Source organism: Mus pahari, chromosome 5 (genome assembly GCF_900095145.1).
Source record: "Mus pahari chromosome 5, PAHARI_EIJ_v1.1, whole genome shotgun sequence".
Classification (NCBI taxonomy): Eukaryota; Metazoa; Chordata; class Mammalia; order Rodentia; family Muridae; genus Mus; species Mus pahari.
Window position 1 is genome coordinate 82,771,132 of NC_034594.1, and position 23,874 is coordinate 82,795,005.

Sequence of the window (23,874 nt, forward strand, 5' to 3'; positions counted from 1 at the left end):
TACTGTCTGGAGAGATACAGAACTCTCAGATACTTCTCCAGCACGTTTGCCAGCATGCTATGTTCCCCACCATGACAACTATTTAAACTGTAGCAAGACCCAATTAAATGTTTTCCTTTTAAGAGTTGCCTTGGCTATGGTGTCTCTTCACAGCAATGGTTTGGCCTAATGCTGCTTGTATTATGTTAATTTGGGTCCCCAAAATGGTTTGCAAGAAAGAGTCTGCACTGGGGGACCCTGCCCCAGTTAGTTTTGATTGGTCAATAAAGATGCCAGCAGCAGATGGCTGGGCAGGGCAGACAAAAGCAGGACTTCAGGATTCCAGGGTTTAAAAGCTAGGGAAGAGGAGGAGGAGGAGGAGGAGGAAGAGGAGGAGATCTGCCATGCCTGGAGAGTGTGGAGGAGGAGATGCCATGCCTGAGAAGGGTGGAGGACAGGGAGGCACAGCTGCTATGTAGAAACTGGGAGACTGTGGTCCAGGGCAGCCAAGGCAGAATACAGAATGCAGTAAATGATAGATCAAGATTATCAGTGGGAGGTGGGTTAACCACATGGAGGTTGCAAGTGGCCCAGCTGTTGCACTGTTTAAGGCATATCAAAATGTAAAAGCTTTGTGTGTGTCCTTCTTTGGGAATGATAAGCATTGAGGCTGGAAGCAGGATCTATTAATTAAAATTTAATTCAACAACTAAGATGCTAAACAAATTAATTCATTTAGAAAAAAATCAGTATTATTCTGCCAATATAACTTACAGCTTTCACACAGTAGCTGTTGAAGAGCATAATTTTAATGTTCTTTTAAAAATAGTGTCTTGTTATGGAGCCCAGGCTAGCTTTGAAGTCCTGAGATTATAGGTGTGCACTTCTACCCTTGAATCTTTCATATATGCTCATTAATAAATATAAATTATTTCTTTTTATCTAACCAACTTAGACATTTTCTCCTATGTAGACGGTCCCCAAATAAAGAAACATATAAAAGTTAGCCAAAAGTAGGTTATAGCAATTTACTTCACATAGGAACAGTATTATTCCAGGCCTATAATTTTCATTGAATATCAACAAAAATAGTCTGTACAGAAAACCCAAAGGCAATCATATAGCAAAGCATGTAAAATGTGCAAATATACTTTAAAATGCAATTACTGTGTAGCACTCGCAAGGTAGAACTGCATAGCAATTCTAGTTAACCTAGTAATTGTTCGCAGGTAGTCAATGCAAATGTCCAAGGCACAACTAAGAGTTGGTACACAAGTGTGTGACATACACCCTCAGATCATGTATTTGAAGACATTAAAATAACACGATGGTATGTTTATATTTCATTATATAATGAGACATCAGTTTGCCTCTAAAGCTCCATGAAACACCACACTGAGAATGTTTGTGTGGTTAGAACAAACTGCTCCCTGAACTTAAAAGTGAAAGACATGACTCTCGCTAATATTTAAAAAATTATGTATATATATGTACACACATACCCACATCATCCACAGAAACATCCCAAAGTCCAGAAGGAAGTCATTTTCTTATTAAAGGTTCCCATTACAGTATTTTATGACAATTCTCCAAAATTGCATACTTCTTGGCTAACTCTTTTGGTCAATCTTGGCTATAAAAGACACTGACATAGACAAGGCAAAGATGACGACTGACAGTGGAAGGAGTCATGGAGTTATAAAAGCCCACTGCTTTAAAGGAATCACTTTAATCTATACAGGAGAAACCAGCCCACTACAAACTCAACAGACATTGCCTGTGCCACAAACCCCAAATTCATCAGCGCTCTGCGTTTTGCTGCCCATCCCTGAGAGTAAAGATTCTACCATTCTTAATTTTTAATAAAACAATAACTTTACATTGATAAAATGCTTAAAGATTTTTTTCAAGACATGTATATACCATTAGCTTTAGCCCCGTTTCAATTTCACTTTTAAGAAAAGAAAAAAGAAAGGCCTTCCTCTTTGAACGAGCGCTCATGAGAATCCTAGCTGCTGTCCATGAAGCCGGGTGAGGCTCCTCGATGCCCTCACTCTGCTGTTCCTCAATACCGCTGCTCCTTTCCTTACAATTCGACAACGTTTGTGTATTAGGGAATTTAACAGACAGTGAAGGAAAAGGACAACACAGACTTAAGGAACACTCAAGTGACATGTACGTTTCCCTGGGTAAACGAGCTTTGCTGGAAATAATCTGAATGTCATCCAAGAAAGGCAAAATACCTACAAAAGAGAAGAAATGCAGCATAAACATGTTCTTGCTGTCTTTGTGTTAGCCTTCCTGGCCAAAATCTTCTGTAAACTTCTTCAGTTTCAACAAGTCCTGCTCGTTGACTGTCGGCTTTGTGCTGGACAGGGACCGCAGCATATCCCACTGTCAGAGAAAAGAAAGAGATCATTAACAATGGACTCAATACAGTATAAATGTCCTGCTTCGTTGTGAATTTACAGTTGTCTAAGAAAATCTGCTGTTATGAGCTCCTAGCAGCAACTTCCTCCTCCTGCTCCCCTGTTACCTCCCCATGCTCACTATCTCCTACAAAGCCAGGCCACAGTCCGGCCACCACCATCTCACTACCTCCTACAAAGACAGGACACAGTCCGGCCACCATTCCATTCCTGGTCTAACTCTTTATCTTCAACAAGAGGTCTATTTCAAACCAAGTGTAACCCAGAAGAAAAATGGTAATTGCAGAAGCAATTAATAATTTAGTACAGTCTCTGTGGAACTCTGTAACTGAAGTAGCGAATTCTGAAAGTCAATACTATTAGCTTTCAATAATAGTAAAACCCTCTACATTATTCTAATCCTTCCAGTGAAAACTATAAACTGCATTTTGTGGTAATATCACTATATTCCTTTTTAAATTGTACTCCTTATTACTACAAAAATACATTTCTATAAGTCACTTGGTTGTACTTAAATGGAACAGCAATGAGAATATTCTTTTGAAGTTAATACTAATAGTGAGATGGTGAAAATACACCAACATCAGAAAGTCATTAAAAATGAATGTTTCCTATAAAATTACATCACAAATGAAAAAAGGAACTACTCTAAGTTTCTCTGAATTCTTCAAATCAGGACAGAACATAAACACTTAAACAATAATCTCATCTATGAAGAACTGCAGTAAACAGGACTTCTGCATACTCAGACAAGCACTGAGTCTGTGTCCCTACAGACACACGCACACCGCAGACTATACCTGCTCACTAGTGCGTCAGTCGCCTCTCCCAAGGCTCCTGACCAACCTACCACAAAGCACTCTGAAAACTGGCAGCTAAGGCCAGAGTTGTTTGACACGAGGTGTTCAGCAGTAACCAGATTTCTGCAGCACCACAGTTCTCTAAAGATATACCTTACAAAATAAACCTGAAAGTTACTTTAATTTCTACAATGTAAACGGACACATAATAAAAAAAAAATCTTTCCAAAGTCTTATACAGTATTTGAGAAAAAGGTTAATGTTTTCAGTTGAAAATTTAAAGAACTCCATTATTTAAACTTTCTATGCAGCCTAAGAAAGTAAAACAAAACAATACTACTTATCAATACTATCACACAAGAGTTGATGTTTCTGGTTGTTTTTAAACGTGCGATTCAAGGGCAAAACGCACATTTTATTTAAGTCCTAACAACTTTTTTATGCAATATATGTGAGAATTTTGTGGATGACTTAAAGTCAGAGAAAATTGTGCTTTCAAAATACAACCTTTGGGCTGGAGAGATAGCTCAGTGGTTAAGAACACCAACTGCTCTTTCAAAGGTCCTGAGTTCAAATCCCAGCAACCACATGGTGGCTCACAACCATCTATAATGAGATCTGACTCCCTCTTCTGGTGCATCTGAAGAAAGCTACAGTGTACTTAGATATAATAATAAATAAATCTTTAAAAAAACAAAAAACAACCTTTTCATTAACACAAGTCTCACACTGTTAGATAATTATTTTTACATCTAAACAAAATTAATACTTACAATTCTCTTCAAATATTAAATGAATGAGATTGATCATAACATTCTCTAGTGCTATAGAAATGAAATGAGTTTATAAAAATTAAATTAGTTTATAAAAATTAAAAATGTCCCACCATGGATACAACTGGCTCCAAGAGTTTATCTCCAGGAACGTCCATCCATGTCATTTCAATAGCCCCAGGATCTCCGGGAGAGCAGGGTGTCAGCAGGTCATTTACAATGCAGTTAGGATCAGCTCTTGAGGGTCCACGAACCTGTAATGATAGTAACTTAAATTCATCTCAGTAAATAAAATAAGAATTAAGATTCCAGTCACTATCAGAAAAGTTAAAAATACATTAATTTTTAGATTGTATTTAAAATGTTTACTTTAGGAAAAATAGAATATATAAGGAAAAATATATTAAGGTTAAAAAGAAAAGTTTTGAAGAAGAAACAGTTCCTTCTGGCTACCCTTTTCTTCTCTTCCTGTAATGCTTATTAAGTGGTAGTTATATTATAGACCAAAACAAACATTACAAAACTCTCCCAAGTTGCTCTTTTCCATGCCTGAAAGCTTGAGATATTTTGTAGGATTATTTACTTTTTTTTTTTTTTTTGGTGTTTTCGAGACAGGGTTTCTCTGTGTAGCCCTGGCTGTCCTGGAACTCACTCTGTAGACCAGGGTGGACTCGAACTCAGAAATCTGCCTGCCTCTGCCTCCTGGGTGCTGGGATTAAAGGTGGGATCATTTAGTCTTAAATCATTCAATCTTTAGGTCTCTCTTAACAAAAACTTAACACCCCATGTGTACTGGTTTAAATGAGGATGGCTCCCACAGTGTCATATATTTGAAGGTTTGGTTTCCAGGTGGCAGATGGCTTAGGAAGGATTAGGAGGTATGGCCTTGTTGGAAAAGGTGTGTCAGTGAGGTTTGGCTTGCAGGTTTCAAAAGCCCATGACAAGTTCTCTCTTCCTCAAACTTGCCAATAAAAAGTAAGCTCTCAGCTACTGCTCCAGTGCCGTACCTGTCTGCCTCCTGTCATGCTACCTACCATGATGGTCATGGACTTACCGTCTGAAAAATACAAGCAAGCTTTCAGTTAAATGTTTTCTTTTATAAGCTGTCTTGGCCTTGGTCATGGTGTCTCTTCAGAGCAATAGAAAATGAACTAAGACAACATATACATACTGTGCTAGTTAGCTTTTTGTCAACTTGACACAAGGTAGAATCATTTGGGAAGAGGGAATGTCTATTGAGAAAAATGCTTTCATCAGATATGACTTGCGTGGGAAGGCCCAGCCCACTGTGGGTGGTATCACCTCTGTGCCAGTTGTGCTGTGTCTCTAGGAAGCAGTGAGCAGCACTCCTCATGTCTCTTTCTGTTTCTAGGTTCCTGCTCTGACTTCTCTTCACCATGGAGTATAATCAGAACCTGTAAGCCAAATAAACAAACCCTTTCCTCCCCAGACTGCTTTTGGTTATACCGTTTTATCACAGCAATATAAAACTAGGACAGAAGTAAAATTACATGCTTAATAATGTCTATGTGATTTCATGAAACGTAACTTAGATAAAGCAAGATTTTAGCAATATCTAGAAAGCAAACCTTGGTTACAAAGTAGCATATAAATATTTAGATGGTTGCTTTCAAGTCTATTTCATGATGATCACCTTTATTTCAAGACTGGAATAGGTGTAAAATATACCTCGGCTTCCTTAACTGTCTACAAACCTACTGTGTACACACTCATGCTGAGTTTATGTCTATATTTCTTCTCTACCTGCAGGAGACCAAGGATTTTTGTCTTTATTTTTGTCTGATTATATCCTGACTGAACTCTGGGCTCAGACTTAGTATGTTAGACACTGTTCCAATAACTGAAATAAACAGGAAAATACGTCTGTCCTTTTAGTTGTAACATTTTCAAAAGTAGAAGGATGGAAGCACGGAAATATCTACTGCAGATGGTGATCCAAACCCTAGTGTTAAAGCTAGTCAGATTATAAAGAACACTATATACACTCTATCCATGTGTGTGATGCATATGTCACAGTGAAGTCACTAATATTGTACAATTAATATATATTACTAATTATGATTTTTAAAAATTATGCTTGCTTTAACCTTTATGATATTAAGACCTGGCTTTATGTTCACATATGAGGTCCCTGGTACCAATATGTAGAAATGAATGACAAATTCTTGGTAAGAAAAGTCTGAGGTCCTAAGAATTTAGTTTCTAAGTGCAAAGGGAATTTAAAAGAAAATATGATGGCTATGGCATATATTTATATTTATATATATTTAGAACCGCATTTCTCTCTAGCAAGCTGCTACTGTACAAAAGCACTACACACTGGTGAGGAAATGGCTGAGAAGGGTACACAGTGAATAGTCAGGTACTATCATTAGTGTTGTGTGTAAACATTATTTCATAAGATCCTTACAACAATACTTCAAAGAGTGCTATCTCCATTTAAGAAATAACAAGAATTACATAGTACAGCTATAATCTTCTCACCAGTGGTACCCAAATCAAGTAGCTCAATTCATTCATATAGGAAAGGCAGAAAGGATGACAATCGTGACTTCAGATTCTGAAATACACCCCATCATACCTTTGCCCCTGTGAACTATAATACACAGAATTGTGTGTGTTAGCACCCAAGTTCCAGATTCACTACTGACACTGTACCTCGTTTCCTCTCTGACATAACAAAATGCTGGACAGTGTGGACATAGAAAGCATGTACTGGATCTACTTTTATGGTATGGTGCAAATGTACCAGATTCTGCTCCCAGTAGCTCTGGCTATTCCCAAAGCAGACTCTCAACCATGTGAGCTGTTGCACTTCCACCAGAATGACTCAGAAATGCCTCACATTACTTCTTAAAAAAACACAATCTTTAGGACCATGAATAATCTTCACTGGAGAAATTATTTTCAATGCAGCAGGAATATAGTTATTACATTATCATACAACACTGAAGTCATTTCAACTTCTTTGGAAAACAAGCCAGGGTCAATCCTGAAGTTTCACTTAAAAAGCACATGACAGGGTCAATTAATGCTGCTTACCTTTTTGAAGTGAGTAGCTGACTGAACTTTTCTCACAGGCTGCATAAGTGCATCCCGTACAATGATACTTATATCTGCTCCTGAATAGCCATCCGTCTTCCTCCCAAGTTCTTGGAAGTCTGCTTCTGTGAGGCTGTTCTGAGTGCTGCCCAAGTGCAGTCTAAACATGGCTGCTCGGGCATGGGCTTCAGGCAAAGGAATATAAATACGTTTCTCAAATCTTAAAATAAAAGAAATTACACAGATGATGTTAAGCATATATGCTTAATTTCGATGTAAAATTAGCATGTTTAGAAAAATCCCAAGATGATTAGCTGGATAGTCTTTATTATACTAAGGAAGGGTGAATGACACCAGAGTTTAATGCACATATATTTAAGTGTTCATGCGTACACATATTCCTACCTACCTCAAGGGAAGACTATAATACACTGAAAACTAAAATTAGAAGCAAAACAGTCAGGAAACAAATTTTGAGGGGTTTAGTCTTTCTCTCACAACTTTTGGGTCCTTTTTGGCTGTTTCTATGTTTGGAATTTATAGCATAAAAGCACATCTCACAAGACTGCATTCTGAACTTGTGATGAAAAGTAATGATTCATAATACAAAATAAGGGTTACGATAATTCTCTAAATTCAAAACAGTAAAACTACTTAAAATCTTTCAAAATAAGTCAGGCGTGGTGGTGCATGTCTTTAATCCCAGCACTTGGGAGGCAGAGGCAGTTGGATTTCTGAGTTCGAGTCCAGCCTGGTCTACAGAGTAAGTTCCAGGACAGCCAGGGCTATACAGAGGAACCCTGTCTCAAAAAACCAAGCCCCCCCCCCAAACAAAACAACAACCCCCCCAAAACAAACAAAAAACACTTTCAAAATAAACATTACACAAAATGTTCTTACTATGAGTTCATTCTGAATAATCCTGTACTATATGTAATAGTTGATTACTATTTTTACTTGCCTTCATTAAATTCAGGCATTTGGAAACAGAGAGGAAGCAGTGAGGGCCAATGTTTTACAGACCCATTGGGGCAGTGACATTTTTAAAAGTTTCTCCTACTTTTATTAGCTGGGCTTCCTTTGGAATTAGGCTTTCTAACCTACGTAACACATTTCCTCTGGAGGTATATCAGGTGCTATCTAAGTGAAGGGGATAAAAGTAGCATGTACTCAACTGCTTTTTACTATGCAATTAAAGAATGCTTCAGGGAGCTGAGGAGCTGTAAACAATCTGCATACTGCTCCTATAGTTGAAGTTGCATTTTTACCTAAAAAAAAAAAAAAAAAAAAAAGACTTGCTATTGTTTTAAACAGGGTTTCAAATAGTCTGAGCTGGTCTGGAACTTGCCACAAACCTGAGGATAACCTTGAGTTCTTGGCTCTCCTGTCTTCTCCCAAGTGCTGGTATTAAGGTGATTGCTACTTTGCCCAGTATCAGACATAAATCTCTTATTTTTTAAAACTACGAATCTATCTTCCTAGGCAAGCAGGGTAGCTCATTCCCATAATCCCAGCATGTGGAAGGCTGAAGCAGGAGGGATGCTCTGAGTCAGTGCCAGCCTGAGCTATGGAGTAAACAACAAGAAGTCATTTTGCAGAACTTTATATGAAGAATTTTCACTGAGATACAAAACTGTGTTTGTCAATTTTGAAGTATCATTCCTCCTAAACTTACAAAATAAAGCTAAGCACAGATGCCAAGCAATGTTCATTCCAAAGTGGAAGGCTCCAGTATAGAGAGCAATTATTTTCATTATAGCAGGCAAACAAATAAGCAATTCCTCATGCCCAACACAAGGACACAAAAAAGGCTAGAAGTCATTAATTGATTTTTCAAAAAGTCATCAGAGTAAATTCTTATACAGGAAAAGGAAATTATGATCTATTGCTACACCTGCAGTTAGCAATAAGATGTTTATCTATGATCATACCTTCGCCTAATTGCAGAATCCAGAACCCAGGGTATATTTGTAGCTCCCAGAACCAAAATGCCATCATTGTCCACACCGACTCCTGTATGAAATAGGCAGTATTTGAAGTAATACTTCTGGTACTTTCTTTTTTAGAGTCCCTGGTGCACCCTCACTACAGATGAGAGCATTGCAGGGGGATATTTTTAAAGAAGTGTGGAAGGCCCTCAGCACATTCTCCTGCAGCATCCCATCTCTCCCTTCCCATGAGCGCCCTTTGTTCCCCAAGGCAGTTTATTTAGCTTTGATACCATATGGATACCTGTAAGTTTACATATTTCATATAATCTAGGAACTACAAGTAAGAAAATATGATATTTGTCTTTCTGAGGGTGACTTAATTTGCTTAATATGATTACCTCTAGTTATATTCATTTTTCTGCAATTCCATTTCTTTGCAGCTAAAAAAGAAAAACCCCCTCTCCCTCCCCCCCCCACACCCTGTTTGTATGTTCCATTAAGAACGATAGTGCTTTACATAACAGTAAAGTGCTTCATCTTCACCTTTACAAAACCTGTAACTAATCAAGAACCATGTTGCTCAGGTATCAGTCAGATCCTCTGAAGTAGCAAATCCCCTATTATTACAGACAAATGCTATTAATATTCTTTTCCAACTGTTCTTTCATGAAGCTCCTGGTAAAGGAGTAGAGACATTAATCTCCTTACTAATAACATTTGTGAATCCTGTAAGATAATTTAAAAACATGACAGGTTCCTGCAGGGAGTGATAGTGCACAGCTCAGTGCTAGGGAGGCAGAGCCAGGTGATCTCTGTGAGACTTGGTTTCTGTAGGAAGTGAACAGCCAGCCAGGGCTACACAGTGAGACCGTCTCTCAAAACAAAAACAGTAACGGAAATAATAATATTTTAGAGAAATTCTGCTTAAATTCTTTCCCCACTAATGGTGAAAGAAGAATTGGAAAGTGTCTTACAATCCAGCAATCCTACCTTGCATTTGAACCAGGAACTCTGTTTTAATTCTCCGTGCAGCCTCACTCTCATTCTCACTTCTAGAACCACACAGAGAATCAATCTCATCGATGAAGATGATGGAAGGCTTGTTCTCTCTGGCAAGCTGGAATAAGTTCTTAACCAGCCTAAGAAGAGTAAGAGTAAGCAAAGCTTAGTTCCTGAAAGGCACTAAAGGCCTACATCAAAGCAATACACAGAAGCTCTAAGAACCACGCACACCTAAGGCCTAGTCATGCTGTCGGTGTATAAGTTATAGAAGCACCCACATGCACACATGTGCACACATGTACAAATGCATACACATACTTACTGTATTTTTTCCTACAAGATAAATTCCTAGCCTGGTCCAGAGCTTGACCGGAGATGAATAGCTATTGTTACACCCCGCCCCCCCCCCCCCCCCGAGTTCTTAGAAAAGGTACTTGAAACCCATTAACCACAGACAACCCAAGTTAATGCCTCCAGGGACCAACGTAAAGACTTTCAATGCACCACTCACTTTTCGCTTTCCCCCAGCCACTTAGACACAAGGTCAGAGGAAGATATTGAGAAAAATGTTGAGTTGTTTGCTTCTGTTGCAACAGCTTTAGCCAAATAAGATTTTCCTGTTCCTGGTGGTCCAAATAATAGGATTCCTCTCCAAGGTGTTCTCTTTCCTACAAGTTGTATTAAAAAAATAAGAATCATGAAATTTTCAAGACTATTCATTTCACTTACTTCAGACATTAGCCACATTGAAAAATACTGTAAAAATGTCTTCACTGGAAAGCTATCAGTAAGAAAAGATAGTTTTAAAAGTCTAACATATGTCTTAAGTGTATATAACTTGCTCTTCTAGAAACATTATCAGAAGCATATTCACTGCTTCACTGGACAGAAAGTTCATTTACTTGCTCACTCATCTGCTCAGCCAATGTATAGAGACGACACTGTGAGAAACAGACAGAAGGATCTCTGCTCCCCTGGGACAAAGTTCAGTTAAAGGGTACTGCTCAAACTAGAATAATACAGGAAAACTGCAGCCATAGAACAGGGCTGCTGCAAAGACTTGCTTCTATCACCTGTGGAGGAAGGACAGGCATGAATTCACAGTCTGGGGGACCTGTGATTTACCAGGAAGCACAAGCATCAGCAGCTTCAGTGACTGGGTAATGATATGGGAGCTATTACTGTAAATCCTACTTCTGCTTAAAAGAAATGAGGGGAAAGAAAAATCAACCTTTTGTGCCTTAATTTGGCTAATCAGAAATTATAGTATTGCCTAAAATACACCACACTGTATAGAATTATAAAATATATATTTAAAAGTCTACATAAACTGCAGATAGGTACCTAGTATCTGTAAAACTGTCCCTAGATGACTAATGAAAATCTAGATTAATATCTTGATTATGAAAGGCTTGATTTTTCAAGTACTTACTTGACTTTCAGAATTTTACCACTTTTCTCTTTTAAATGCACACAACTCTAACTCAATGTTGTCCTGAGTGAGTACTGTTCAGTTGGTGCACAGAACACTACTATGACAGAAAATGATTTTAGGTAGTATGTACTTTTAAGTGATTACCTTTTAAATATGTTTGATAGACTCTTCTTTCATTCATCATAGATAGTAGTTTTAAAAATAATTATAATTATAATCAAGTAAAAGTAAACAAGAAAACTTGAAGCTCAAATACAGGTAAAATCTATTCTGTTAGAAGTCTCTGGGGAAGAAGCAGGCAGATAGGCAAATGCCGTGCTACCTTAAGCTGGAAGGCCCGTACACAGACACATTGACTTAGAGGGTCCTGCATGTCCCTCTGTGTGTGTCCTGAGGACTGAGCTATAAACAGCACCCTAGAGTGAGGTAGGTGAGATGCAGCCCAGATTCTTTGTTGTATCTGCTCTCTATGACATCAATGTTTGAACTTGTTCAGTTTGCAGCATGAACCAACTTGTTTTCAAAACAAAAATAAAACACCTCTGTGTTAAACTGTGGGTACAGTCCTATCACAGGCACAGAGGTCACCAGTCACAAAAAGGACGTGAAGAAACAGTTCAGCACAGTGCAGATGGTCACTTACACTGCAGCTAGAACCAGAGCTATTCCCAGGAGCTGGGGGTCAGGAAAACTCTCTTCAGAGAGTAAGGACTGCTTTCTCTGTCCCTACAGGATGTGCACTTCATCTGAGGCAGTAAATTAATTACATTTTTAAAAAATAGAAATACTTTGAAAACTAACATGTGACTACTGCACAAATTCAGATAAAACTCAGAGGGTAAAGTTAACCTGTACTTGTATTCTCTAGGCACTTACTGGCATTTTAAAGTTTATAGACATTTACTTCTAAGAATACACATTTACTTAATAAACATGGACTCATACAGTATGTTTTTTATAATTTGTTTTCTGATCCTTATAATAGATGTGGACATGTTTCAATAAATTATCATGTGGGTTTAAATTTATTAATATGGATACACCCACTGTATTTTAATGAGTATGTAGCATTCCACTGATTTACCTTAAGCCTTATCTGCTGACAATTAGATTATTTTGCAATGTATACTTACATTCATATACACATGAACAGGAATATATCTGAGGAGATGTATTTACTACTGTCAGAACTCAGTGCTCTACCTTAGTCATTGGTTTCTTTTAAATAAAGTTGATTAGAAGCCATTTCACCTGTAAACAGATGAGGAAACTTAATAGGCAGAATCACAGCCTCTTTAAGAGCTTCTTTGGCTCCTTCGAGACCAGCAACATCACTCCACTTCACATTTGGTCGCTCTATCACAATGGCACCTGCAAAATATTGGGTCATCTTTCAACTGAGGAAGACTAGTTCAGCAAAGCTAGAAAGCAACATTTAAAACCCACAGTGTAAAATTGTCTGGGAAAGTTCTCAATACTAAACTTTTTAAAGTAATGCAAGGAGGAAGCAGTTAGAAATCATCAAGAGGCAGGAACTTAGGTGGGTGGTGGACAGCTAAGGACTGAACTCAATGCCTAAATTTCTGTTGCCTCATTAGTGTAATGACACTAATCCTACCTAGCAAAGCAACACAGACAGGTTATCACAAGGATCAGGTGACACAGTGAGTTATCAGAGCTGTGTACCGGCTCTGGGCAATCAATGTACTTCCCAGCAGGGCTGGTTTACTGCTTGTCTTGTTAACACTCTCAGGTGAGAATACACTTCAGTGATTTTAACTAAAGTCAGGAAAAAAATCAGAGGAAAGTCAGAAGGGATAGAAATGAGAGAGGAGCAGATGATGGAAAAGACAAATGTGACCCTAAAGATCTACAGTTCTTTCTTGAGTTTGTCACACTTTTCGTCTGGCTTTTAATCAGAATCATTAAAAAATTAAAGTTACTTAAAGGGATGATTTAGTTCCTCAAAACAGTACATTAAAAAACTACAGCAAGTGTTATTCAAAAAAAAAAAAAAAAAAAAACTCTAGTGTTAAAAAAAAAAAAAAAAAAAAAAAAGCCTGCACTATATTAGAAGAATCTTCCAGCTATTTTCATCACAAGCGTTCCCATTCTTCTAGTATGTAAGAACTACTTAACTGTAACTCACTAAAGAGTCTGAGAAGCAGCCACTCTGTGCTGGGAAATGGCTGTCAGCAAAGCCCCTGAAAGTGTGAGAGGGGCTTGAGTTCAGTCTCCCTGGCACCTATGTAAAAACTGTAATGGTGCACATCTATAACCCCACCTCGGAGGTTGGAGTGTGTGTGCAGAAATGGGAGGATCCCTGAAGTTCACAGGCTGTAGGCCAAGCTGAACTGGTTCAATAACAAAGCTTGTCTCAATAACACAGCTTGTCTCAAAAACTAAGGTAGAATAATCTAAGAAGATGCTTGAAGTCACCCTCTGTCCTCTACATAACACACACACACACACTCTCTCTCTCATTCATATATATACACATAAATTAAATAAATGCAAAAAATTAAAAATCAAACAAGTTGCTGAATTAGCTAAAATAAAATTTTAATCATAACAATCATGTATTAAATCCCATAGTCTAAAACAAGTAAAATATTAAAGTACTATTTCACAAATAAAAATTTTAAAAATAATAAAGTGTTGTATGTGTACAGTCACACGTGTGTACTATGTAGAGGCCACAGGACATCCTCAGGCCCATTCCTCAGGACTAGGCACCTTGTTTATGAGCTGGCGCTCACTGGGCAAGCTAGGACCATGCACCTTGTTTAAGAGCCAGCGCTCACTGGGCAGGCTAGGTTGGAAGGATGACATGCCTGAGGGATACACCTAGCTCCACCTCCCCAGCAGTAGGATGACAGATCTATGTCACCATGTCTGGCCTTTGTACATAGGGCTTGAACTCAGGTTCTCACCATGCTGGGTGGCAAGTATTCTACCGACTGAACTATCTTCCTGGTTGGAAGAAATAAAAATAATAATCCATTAATAACCCGTTAAATTAAAAGATGGTCAAAAGCCAGGCATGGTGGCACATACCTCTATTCTCTGCACTTGAGAAGTGGAGACTGTAAGGAACAGAAATTCTAGGCTATTCTCAGCTACAGAAAGTTTAAGGCTAATCTGGCCTATGTTAGACACTGTTTTCATATGTGTGTGTGTGTATGTGTGTGCGTGTGCATGTGTGTTGTGTGTGTGTGTATTTAAAAAGAGAGGGAGAGAGACACCCCACCTTAGAAAAGCTAAAGCTCCATTCACACTGTTTCATACTGAGACTCCAAAGGTTTCTATATTTAAAAGTTGTCTTTGGATTTACAGTTGATAGGAATTTACAAGAATCTCTGTTAAAAACACTAATTTTCAAAATTGAATATATGATCTACTTTTTACCAGGGATAGGGAAATGTACAGGGAGAAACCCAAACGAGCAAGACAAACAGAAGACAGCTTCTTGTCCTACAACTCAAAAAGTCTACTTAGTGTACAACTGTCAACAATGTGCACAGTAAGCATTGTATCACTGAGGGCAATGCAGTACAGTAGTATAAACTCAAAGTTCTCTTGGGGACTGTATCTATTGCCACAAAAATTCTTAGCACAGAAACATACACCAAACCAAACCAATCAAATAACAGCAACAACACCTATTCTTAGGGGCTGGAGAAATGGTTGAGTGTTAAGAACACACTATGATCTTCAGAGAAATCAAGTTTGGATTCTAGAACCCACCTTGGGCAATTTACAATTGTTGTTACTATTAGCTCCGGGGAGATGACACCCTCTTCTGACCTTTGTGGGCATCCATACGCATGAGGCATACATTCATATAGATATAGACACACACACCTAAGTAGAAATAAAAGAATAAATCCAAAAACAAAAATCAACACCCAAAAACCTCAGCTCTCTAGCTTACGGGTTTCAACGTTCCAGGTTTACAATAATTTCCAACATAACAGTGGGTTATGTAAGACAGAAACACTGGCAAAGCGGAGGAAGTAGTAAAGTTAAAGGTATAACACATGCACACAGCCCTCTGCACATATGTACACACACACACATACAGATATATACACATATATACACATACCCCTCTATAATATGTACATATATAAGTATAGATATGTACACATATATACACATATATACATATATACATACACACACACCTGCACATATAAACACATTTATGTATGCACATTCACACATCCCTCTTCACAAATGTACACACACCTCTGTGTGATATGTACAAGCCTATGTGTATGTATGTATACACACCCACGTGCACACACATACATGCACACACACTCAAAAACTCACTCTCACTATCTAGTAACCAAACTGAGTATATATAAAATGGGAATCCTTTCTAGTTAAATATTTTTTAGGTGACTTAATGGTATAAGGACAAACTACCCATGCCTTAGCATAAAGTTTACTTGGAAGGATTAGCTGGCTTACAAAAGAACAATTACATCTTAATAATTAAAGACACCAGAAATTAAGTGGATACCTTTTTAGATATCCTGAGCTGTTCATCAGGTCTCAAGAATTTACTAAGACCTTTCTGAATTGCCTTGATTTCCTTTCCCTACAAGAAATGTCCATTTTCAGGATGGGGACTCAGATTCTGAGAGGTTGGGGAACTTGCCCAAACCTAGAAAACTTTTATGTTGCAAATCATCAGAGTGTTCCAGATCTGTAACTGCAGACATTCCGTTATGCCACTATACTGTAGGACAGCAGAATCAAAGGGCCTTGATCTATGTATTGGATAAAACGAGAAAAGAAAATGTAATAAAATAAGCATATCTGTGAAACTGGAAAGTGCAGGAAAAGAACAGGGAGGAAATGAAGCCGCAGGCCAACGGCAGCCACGGCAGTAGGATCACTCTAACTCCTAAGCCGCGCTGCTCCCAGGGCCTGGCTGTGTGGTAAAAGTGGCAATGCTGCCTAGTTTACAAGGTGCAATAAGTGAAAAACAGTAACTGCTGGCAGCCTCTTAATTTTTTTTTTTTTAACTTTTACTTAATATATGCATGTTCTTCTGCACACAACTCTCCCTGCCTGAAGAGAACATCAGATCCTCCTATGGTTGTGAGCCACCATGTGTTGCTGGGACTTGAACTCAGGACCTCTGGAAGAGCAGCTAAGTGCTCTTAATTTCTGAGCCATATCACCAGCCCTGCTGGCAGCCTTTTAAAGGCAGGTTTGTTTGTTGTTGTTGTTGTTGTTTTTAAATCTATTGAAGAAAAAAAAATCCTAATTATTATAAACCTCTGAGAGTAAATCCTAGTCTGGAACCAATCCATTGTATGACCCACCAGCAACTAAAGCCAATTTTTGAAATTTAATGAAAAAGAGGGAAACAAAATTGTTCAAGCAGACAATCCATGAGTATTTTCAATAAGAGTAAATTTAAAAATGAAATCCACAGTAACCTTGAAGTTGATTCTGCAGTTTCTTTTTTTCAGGATCATCAGATTCTGCTTCCCCATCACTGTCATTCCTAATGAAAAAAATTTAATATATGCAAAAGATCACTCATTGCTAATAAACAATACAAAAGTGAAGGAAAGAGAACCTGAAATAGTTACACAACAAAAGACACTGACATCAAAATTGATTTTTACTTGTTTCAAATGATGCTTTTAAGAATATATTAAAACAGAGAACAGGCAAATAATCAATAGGAAAGTATACATTGGAAACGGATAAGAGTGGACTATAGTCAGGAACACCTGCATCCTCGTGACATACCTGTGCACGTACATAATCACAGGTGTATGCCCCATACTACTCTACAAAGGACTTAAAGGAAAATGATGAGCTACTATGAAAAACTTCAGGACCAGGCAAAAACTCTAACTCAACAGGACTTTATGTTAGGAAGAAAGTGTACAATACATAATTATGTACAATGTATCCATTAGCCTGAGGTTCCCAAGAACAGAGAAAGCTTCCTAGTGAAAAAAAGCCAACCCACTTGTGTGGGTTAGCTTTTCTGAACTGACCAAGACTACTTTCGAAGAAGAAATCTGAGGAACTGCCTCGAACACACTGGAGTGTGTTTGGCACATCTGTGTGGCAGTTTCTTGATTACTTACTAATATAGGAGGGCCCAGCCCACTCTGGGCAGTGCCATCCCTAGGCAGGTTGAGCTTGGGCAATACAAGAAGGATGAGCAAGCAAGGGAAAGCTAGTAAGCAGCATCCCTCCATCACTCTCTGCTCCAAGCTCCTGCCTTGAGTCCTTCCTACCTTTGAATTCCTCAGTGGTGGACTATACCTTCTAAACAAAATTACATCACTTCTCCCCACATTGCTTTTGCTCATGGTATTTTAGCACAGCAGTAGAAAAGCAAACTAGAACAGCACTATATCACATCTAGGGATTTACATTGAGGAAATAATTTTTAAAGTTCACTACAAGGACAGTCACACCTATAGTACAACTGTGGAAAAAACCAAAAAATATTTATGTTCAATAATAGCTTATCACAAAATATACTACAGCTTTTGAAAACAATGTTATAGAAACACATCATGGAAAAATGTTCGTGCTATAATGTTGAGTGAAAAAGTGATCCAGAGAAGAAAAATCCTACCAACTTTTAGATTTTAATATACACAGAGGGTTGAAAACTTGACAGGACTTGTGACTGGGTGGGAAAGCCTTGGTTATTTGTAGGTCGGCAGAGTTACAGATGAAGTAACTACTGAGAACTGAGTCCCTGACACTCCAGTCCCTTATTCATGCTATCTCATGCTGTACAGATCATTCAATAGAGGTTCCCTTCATCCTCAGCAAACCTGAGTTCCCCCAAGGTGAAGGTTGCTTGTGAGAAGAACAAATCTTCAGGTAAGACCATGCTTTGCCCTGAGGAAACTGAGGCAGAGGTCTTCTGTGTATTTCTAAGCCCTAGTAATGGCTCATGGGAGAGGTGGCAGCAACAAGATCTCTACTTGAACATAGAATACCACAGGCATGAATTTATAATTCTGTCCCCATATGGAATCCTGGGTATTTATTTCTCATAGTGATGGGAACCCATCTTTGATTCTCTGTCCTCAAAATTCTATAAAATAATCCCTGCAAGAACACCTTTCCTTTTAATAAAATCAGCCAAAGTGAGTTCAACTGCTTGTAACCAAGACTGATAATTAGTATAAAAGAGAGATCAGCTCTCCTCTGCCTGGCTGCCATTGGACAGCAGTTGACTACAGGGTCCTCAGTAATACTCCATGTGTCACAGCAGACAGGGAAGATCCAATGTCTCTACTGGAAAAGATGCCTGTGAGATGTGGAAGCCCTGTATGCTCATGATGAATTGAATTCCTCCCTTAACATGCATTTCATGTTGGGAACTAGTATGTATAGAATATAAGATACTCTTGGCATGCCAGACACTGTTTTCCTAACCTAACCTAAATTCTCAGTATTTTAACAGAGAATATAAAACTCTGAGATTCTAATTTTCTTCAAACTCTGCCACAAACTTTAAGACAGCTAATTCTAATTTTTATATCTGCCCCCATCCTTAAAATAGGCAATGCCTAGTAAATGGGCAAAATTTCACCATGAACAAACATGGGAGTGGAGCACTGAGTAAACAGCTCCATCCCTAGTTCCCTCGTGACTTTGGGCATCACATGGACCTTGCAGAACATGAACTGTGGGCATCACAGGCTTCAGAACTCATCAGATCCTCAATGTTTCAAATCCAGCCAGGCCACATCAACTGAAGATCTCATTTTCCTAACATGTCATTTGGAACCATGCTGGCACTCATTTGTAGGACCATCAAGAGCAAATCTAGCTAGAATAAGTCCTCTTATGCTTAGCAGAGTTGGGTATGCATCCACTAAACGCTCTCTACATTTTTGATACCTCATGCGTCTAGGAAGGCATTCAAAACCTGGAGCTTACTACTTCAAAAATTAAGCTTTTGCTTTCTTCATGATGACATTATGTAAATCCACAGTAAAAAAAAACTTTTGCATAAAATAAAAATGAATGACACTGTTGGAGCTCTTTTTCCCTTTGTGCACAAGGTCAGATGTAATTCACAGGTCACACACTCCTACAGTAGTACTGTCTTACTGATAGTCGGGGTGTGCCGGTGTCATGACCACAGTGTTTTCCCAATTATTTAAAAACACCTTGAAAAGAGGTAGGAGAGAGAGAGAGTGCAGTAAACACAGACTAGCAAACTCTGGTCTTTGGAAGGTTTGATGGTAAATGTTTCCAGTTTCCTGGCCACACAATCTCTACTGTAACCACCCAACCCTGTTATAGGACAAAAACTGCCTGAGATGACAGTATATAAGTGGATGTGCAAGGCTATGTCTCAATAAAACTTAATGACTGAAACAGGCAATAATCTTAGGCCCATGAACCATGGCTGGAAAATCCCAGGCTTAGACAAAAGAATCCTATTTCACAAATCAAAAGTTATAGGATACAAAATCTAACACTTTAGAATACATACCCCTTCTCGTCAACTGGGCCTGACTGATCCTCTTTCACAGGCTTCTGTGGTTTCTTCTCTTTTTTCTTCAGATATTCCTTTAGTTTTTCTGCTCTGTCAAGATATTCTGTACACTTGGCCCTGATACTTTGCTTGGCTTTATCACCTTGTGCTTCATCTGTAGAAGGGAATGAGACACTATGTCATTAGTATTTGTTGTGGTTTGATTTGGAATGCCTCCACAGGCTCATGTATCCAAATGTCTACAGTGGGTGGTGCTATATAGGAAGGTTACAGAACATTTAGGAGATAGAGCCTTGCTGGAAGAAATATGTCACTGGGGTGGACTTTGAGGTTTATAAAACCTGGCTCTATTTCCTGTTGTCTCATCTTCCATAAGTTGATGAGATGCAGTCAGTTAACTTCCTGATCCCAACCAAGGCTGGCCTTACTTCTGCTGCCTCGCCTTCCCTGCGATGATGGGCTGGAGCCCCTCTGGAAGTGTACGCAGACCAGAATAAAGCCTTTCTTCCCTAACTTGTTTTCTGTCAGGGAATTCTTCAGCATCCAGAGAAAGAATCAAAACAGAGGTATATTTTCTAACCAGGAGCTTCTGTGTTGGAGGGGGGAGGAGAAAGCCTCTCCAATTCACTGTATCCAGTGAGCATCAACCCTCTTCTTCTCCACCCAGGGTAGGAGGCCAACACTGGGTTTGAGTTTACAAACAAAACAAACAAAAAACTCACAGTAAAATAGTAGGTATTTTAAGTTACTATTATATCATAATCAAGTAACAATCTATAGGTTTCAAAATCTTCCCTTAGCCATTTGCAGACATCTAAACACTGTTTATCTCACATAAAATCAACCACAAGAGAGACAACAGACAACTGTGAATGCACAGGAGGGATTACTAAAAGCTGGAATTGGAGGATTAGGAAAGTGGAAGCTGGATTTACTCTCTGTATACTGCTTGCATATATTGATAGAGAAAATTAATAGAAGTGAATAAAAAATTTGAAATAAAACATATATAAGCAATAGTTAACTATTTCTATTAACATCTTTGTCTCCTTTATATCAAAGTATACAAAGAGATGGAAATTGCCTACATTATGTGGACTACCAACATAGTAATTTTTTTATATTAAAGCTTCTATTGTAGCTATTTTGAAATGTGGACTTTAGCAATATGGGCAACACATAGGACTATCCTCATGTCTCTTATGTATTATATTTCATTCTCTGTTTTAACATATACTCTCCCCTACAATTAAGTAGGAAAGTTCACATTAAAAACTTCTAATAACCCAATGGTGCTAAATATGATTGGTGATGGACCTTACAGGTTTTCATGCACTTGTTTGAGTGTTGAATATCCAGTTCCCAGAACAGAGCTTGGCCCATAATAAACATCAAATATGCATTTGTTAAATAAACTTAATACCTCCCAACCTATTTTTACAAGAAAATAACTTTCAACATATGCTCAGAAAATGGTTGTTCAAATCATATAATCTAGCTGGATTATCTATCCATAAAATAAAACTCTCTCTACTGAATGCACAATAAGATGCTGGTATATAAAGTAATAATCCCAACAGCTGGCACATATGTTAATAGTACTAAAAGCTAAGAGAAAGGAGTTTCTCTTCAATGGTGGTTTAGATTTTTAGAATTCTCTTGGCTTTGTGTTTCAACTTTTAGAAATGTAACATTTCCCCCTTCTAGTGTACAGGTTTAAAGAGAATAAAACATGCCTTACATTTAACAACATGGAGAAAATACTGCACAGCATGTTGGTAGAGTTGAAGAGCTTCCTCATAGTTCCCAGCTTTGTCTTCCTGGGCTGCTTTGCTTGCAAGATCTATTGCTTTCTGTGTGAGGGAGGCAAAACAATACGCTTACAATGAAAGCATAAATCTTAAGTTGGAAGCAAATAACAGCCCCCCCCCCAACATACATAAGGAGGGGTACAGAGTGGATTTAATTAAAAAGATGTAGTTAGGGAAATTCTCAAAAATTAAGTACTGTTAGACTGGAGACATGGCTCAGGGGTTAAGGGCACTAGCTAGTCTTCTGGGAAACCTGGGTTCAATTCTCAGTACCCACATGTCAGAACATAAACCTCTGTGATTTCATTTCAGGGGATTTCTGACACCTTCTGCTGCCCTCTGTGGGTACCAAGCATACACACAGTGCACAGGCACTATGCAGGCACAAGACCTATATACATAAAACAAACTTAAAGCATCTGAAAAAAAGTTGGTGCTGCTTTGCCTAGAGCATAAACAGAATGCAGAGATAAAATCCCCTACGGAACATTGTGATATTAATATTCTGAAAGGTTCCTAAAATGATACTGAGCAAGGACATTAAAAAAACAAAATAGTATCACATCAAGGAATATTAAACGGTCATTAAAATAATATTACAAAATTTTAGACACATGGAAAGTATTTGAGGGGCATTTGTTGATGATTTGACCCAAATTCATTTTCTACCTTTTCACATCTTCTGTGATAAGCACTACTGTGGAGATTAAAAAAGGAAGACCTTCCCAGAAATAGAACCATAAAAAAATAGCCAAGAAACTATTTGAAAGTGATAGAGAACCAAGAACAATGAGAAAGTAGGCTTTTAAAGTGCTATTAGAGCAAATGGACATCCACGACGGAGCAAAAAAAAAGAATCTTATCTTAAATCCCGTATGTCCAGCAAAAGACTAACTCAAAATGAGCACAGACTTAAATATAAAACTTTTAGAAAACAAAAGTTCTTAGATTTAATTCCAAAAGCACAATGTATAAAATGAAAAGATGTTAACGTGGAACATACCAGTTAAAACATTTGTTTTCTGAAAGATTCTGATAAGATGATGAAAAGACATAGTATAGACTGGGAGAACACTGTGAAACATCAGACCAAAGAGAAACATCTACTAGAACACACAAAGGGATCCTGAAGACATAACAGTATAAAGAGAATCTATTAATGGCCCAGCCTAACTGATTCAATATACCCACACAGTAGAAGAGAACCAACTCTTGCAAGCTGTCCTGACACGAGTGAACACACATTTTAAAAACAACCCAATTAACAAATATATTTCACCTATGAGACCATATAGATGGCATACCATTATTGGTCATTTGAATAATGCAAATTAAAACCACAATGAAAAAAACAGACACCTATCACAATGGCTAAAATTAAATCCAGTGACAACTTCAATGCTGGTAAGAATGCTGAGAGTGTATAATGGTTTTGCGTTCTGGAGAACTGCTTGTATTTACTGAACAAAATATGTAACTTACAATATAAATAAAGATCTGTACTCCTAGACAATCCCCCTGAAAAGGTACCATTTATGTTCGCACAAAACTTGTACATGAATAGATGTTCCAGATAGCCTTTAGTAGTCTGACAAGTAGACTGTTCCCAAACGGCACAGAAAACACACGAACACACACAGCAGTACAGGTCAACCCGGGGGATGAGTAAGACCTGCAGAGGGTGTCAACATCAATATCCTGATGTGATATTGTGCCAGTTTTACAGCATGCAACTGCAGGAAGGGTCTACTAGATACCCCTTATCACTTCTGAAAACTGTATGTTATCTCAAAATAAAACTTTTTTTTACAGGCTTTCTCTGTGTAGTCCTGACTGTCCTGGAACTCACAGAGATCTGTCTGCCTCCACCTGGCCTTCAAAATAAAACTTTGCTTAAGTTTTGTAATTTAGAGGCTGGAGAGATGTCCCAGGGATTAAGAACACTGGCCTTCCAAGGGTTCTGGGTTCAGTTCCTAACACCTGCATGGTAGTTCACAATCATCTATACCTTCTTTTCCAGGAGACCCAATGTCCTCTTCTGCCTCCCCCCCCCCCCCCGACATTAAGAACACACATGGAACACAGGCAGGTAAAATACCTATACACATAAAATAAAATAAATAAAATACATGCAGACAT

At 38.2% G+C, this 23,874-nt stretch overlaps 1 protein-coding gene across 1 annotated transcript in view; it reads right to left on the bottom strand.

Annotated features, from left to right (window-relative positions):
- Nucleotides 1–993: 993 nt before the first annotated feature.
- Vps4b (vacuolar protein sorting 4 homolog B) overlaps nucleotides 994–23,874 on the bottom strand; it is a 26,744-nt gene continuing 3,863 nt past the window's right edge. The window contains exons 2-11 of the mRNA XM_021197577.1: nucleotides 21,666–21,777; nucleotides 19,922–20,078; nucleotides 16,872–16,939; nucleotides 12,664–12,783; nucleotides 10,489–10,645; nucleotides 9,966–10,114; nucleotides 8,976–9,057; nucleotides 7,045–7,264; nucleotides 4,095–4,235; nucleotides 994–2,373 (exon numbers count right to left, since the gene is read on the bottom strand). Of these exons, the coding sequence (XP_021053236.1) occupies nucleotides 2,272–2,373; nucleotides 4,095–4,235; nucleotides 7,045–7,264; nucleotides 8,976–9,057; nucleotides 9,966–10,114; nucleotides 10,489–10,645; nucleotides 12,664–12,783; nucleotides 16,872–16,939; nucleotides 19,922–20,078; nucleotides 21,666–21,777 (1,308 nt within the window). The 3' untranslated portion in view covers nucleotides 994–2,271. The remainder of the gene's footprint in view (nucleotides 2,374–4,094; nucleotides 4,236–7,044; nucleotides 7,265–8,975; nucleotides 9,058–9,965; nucleotides 10,115–10,488; nucleotides 10,646–12,663; nucleotides 12,784–16,871; nucleotides 16,940–19,921; nucleotides 20,079–21,665; nucleotides 21,778–23,874) is intronic.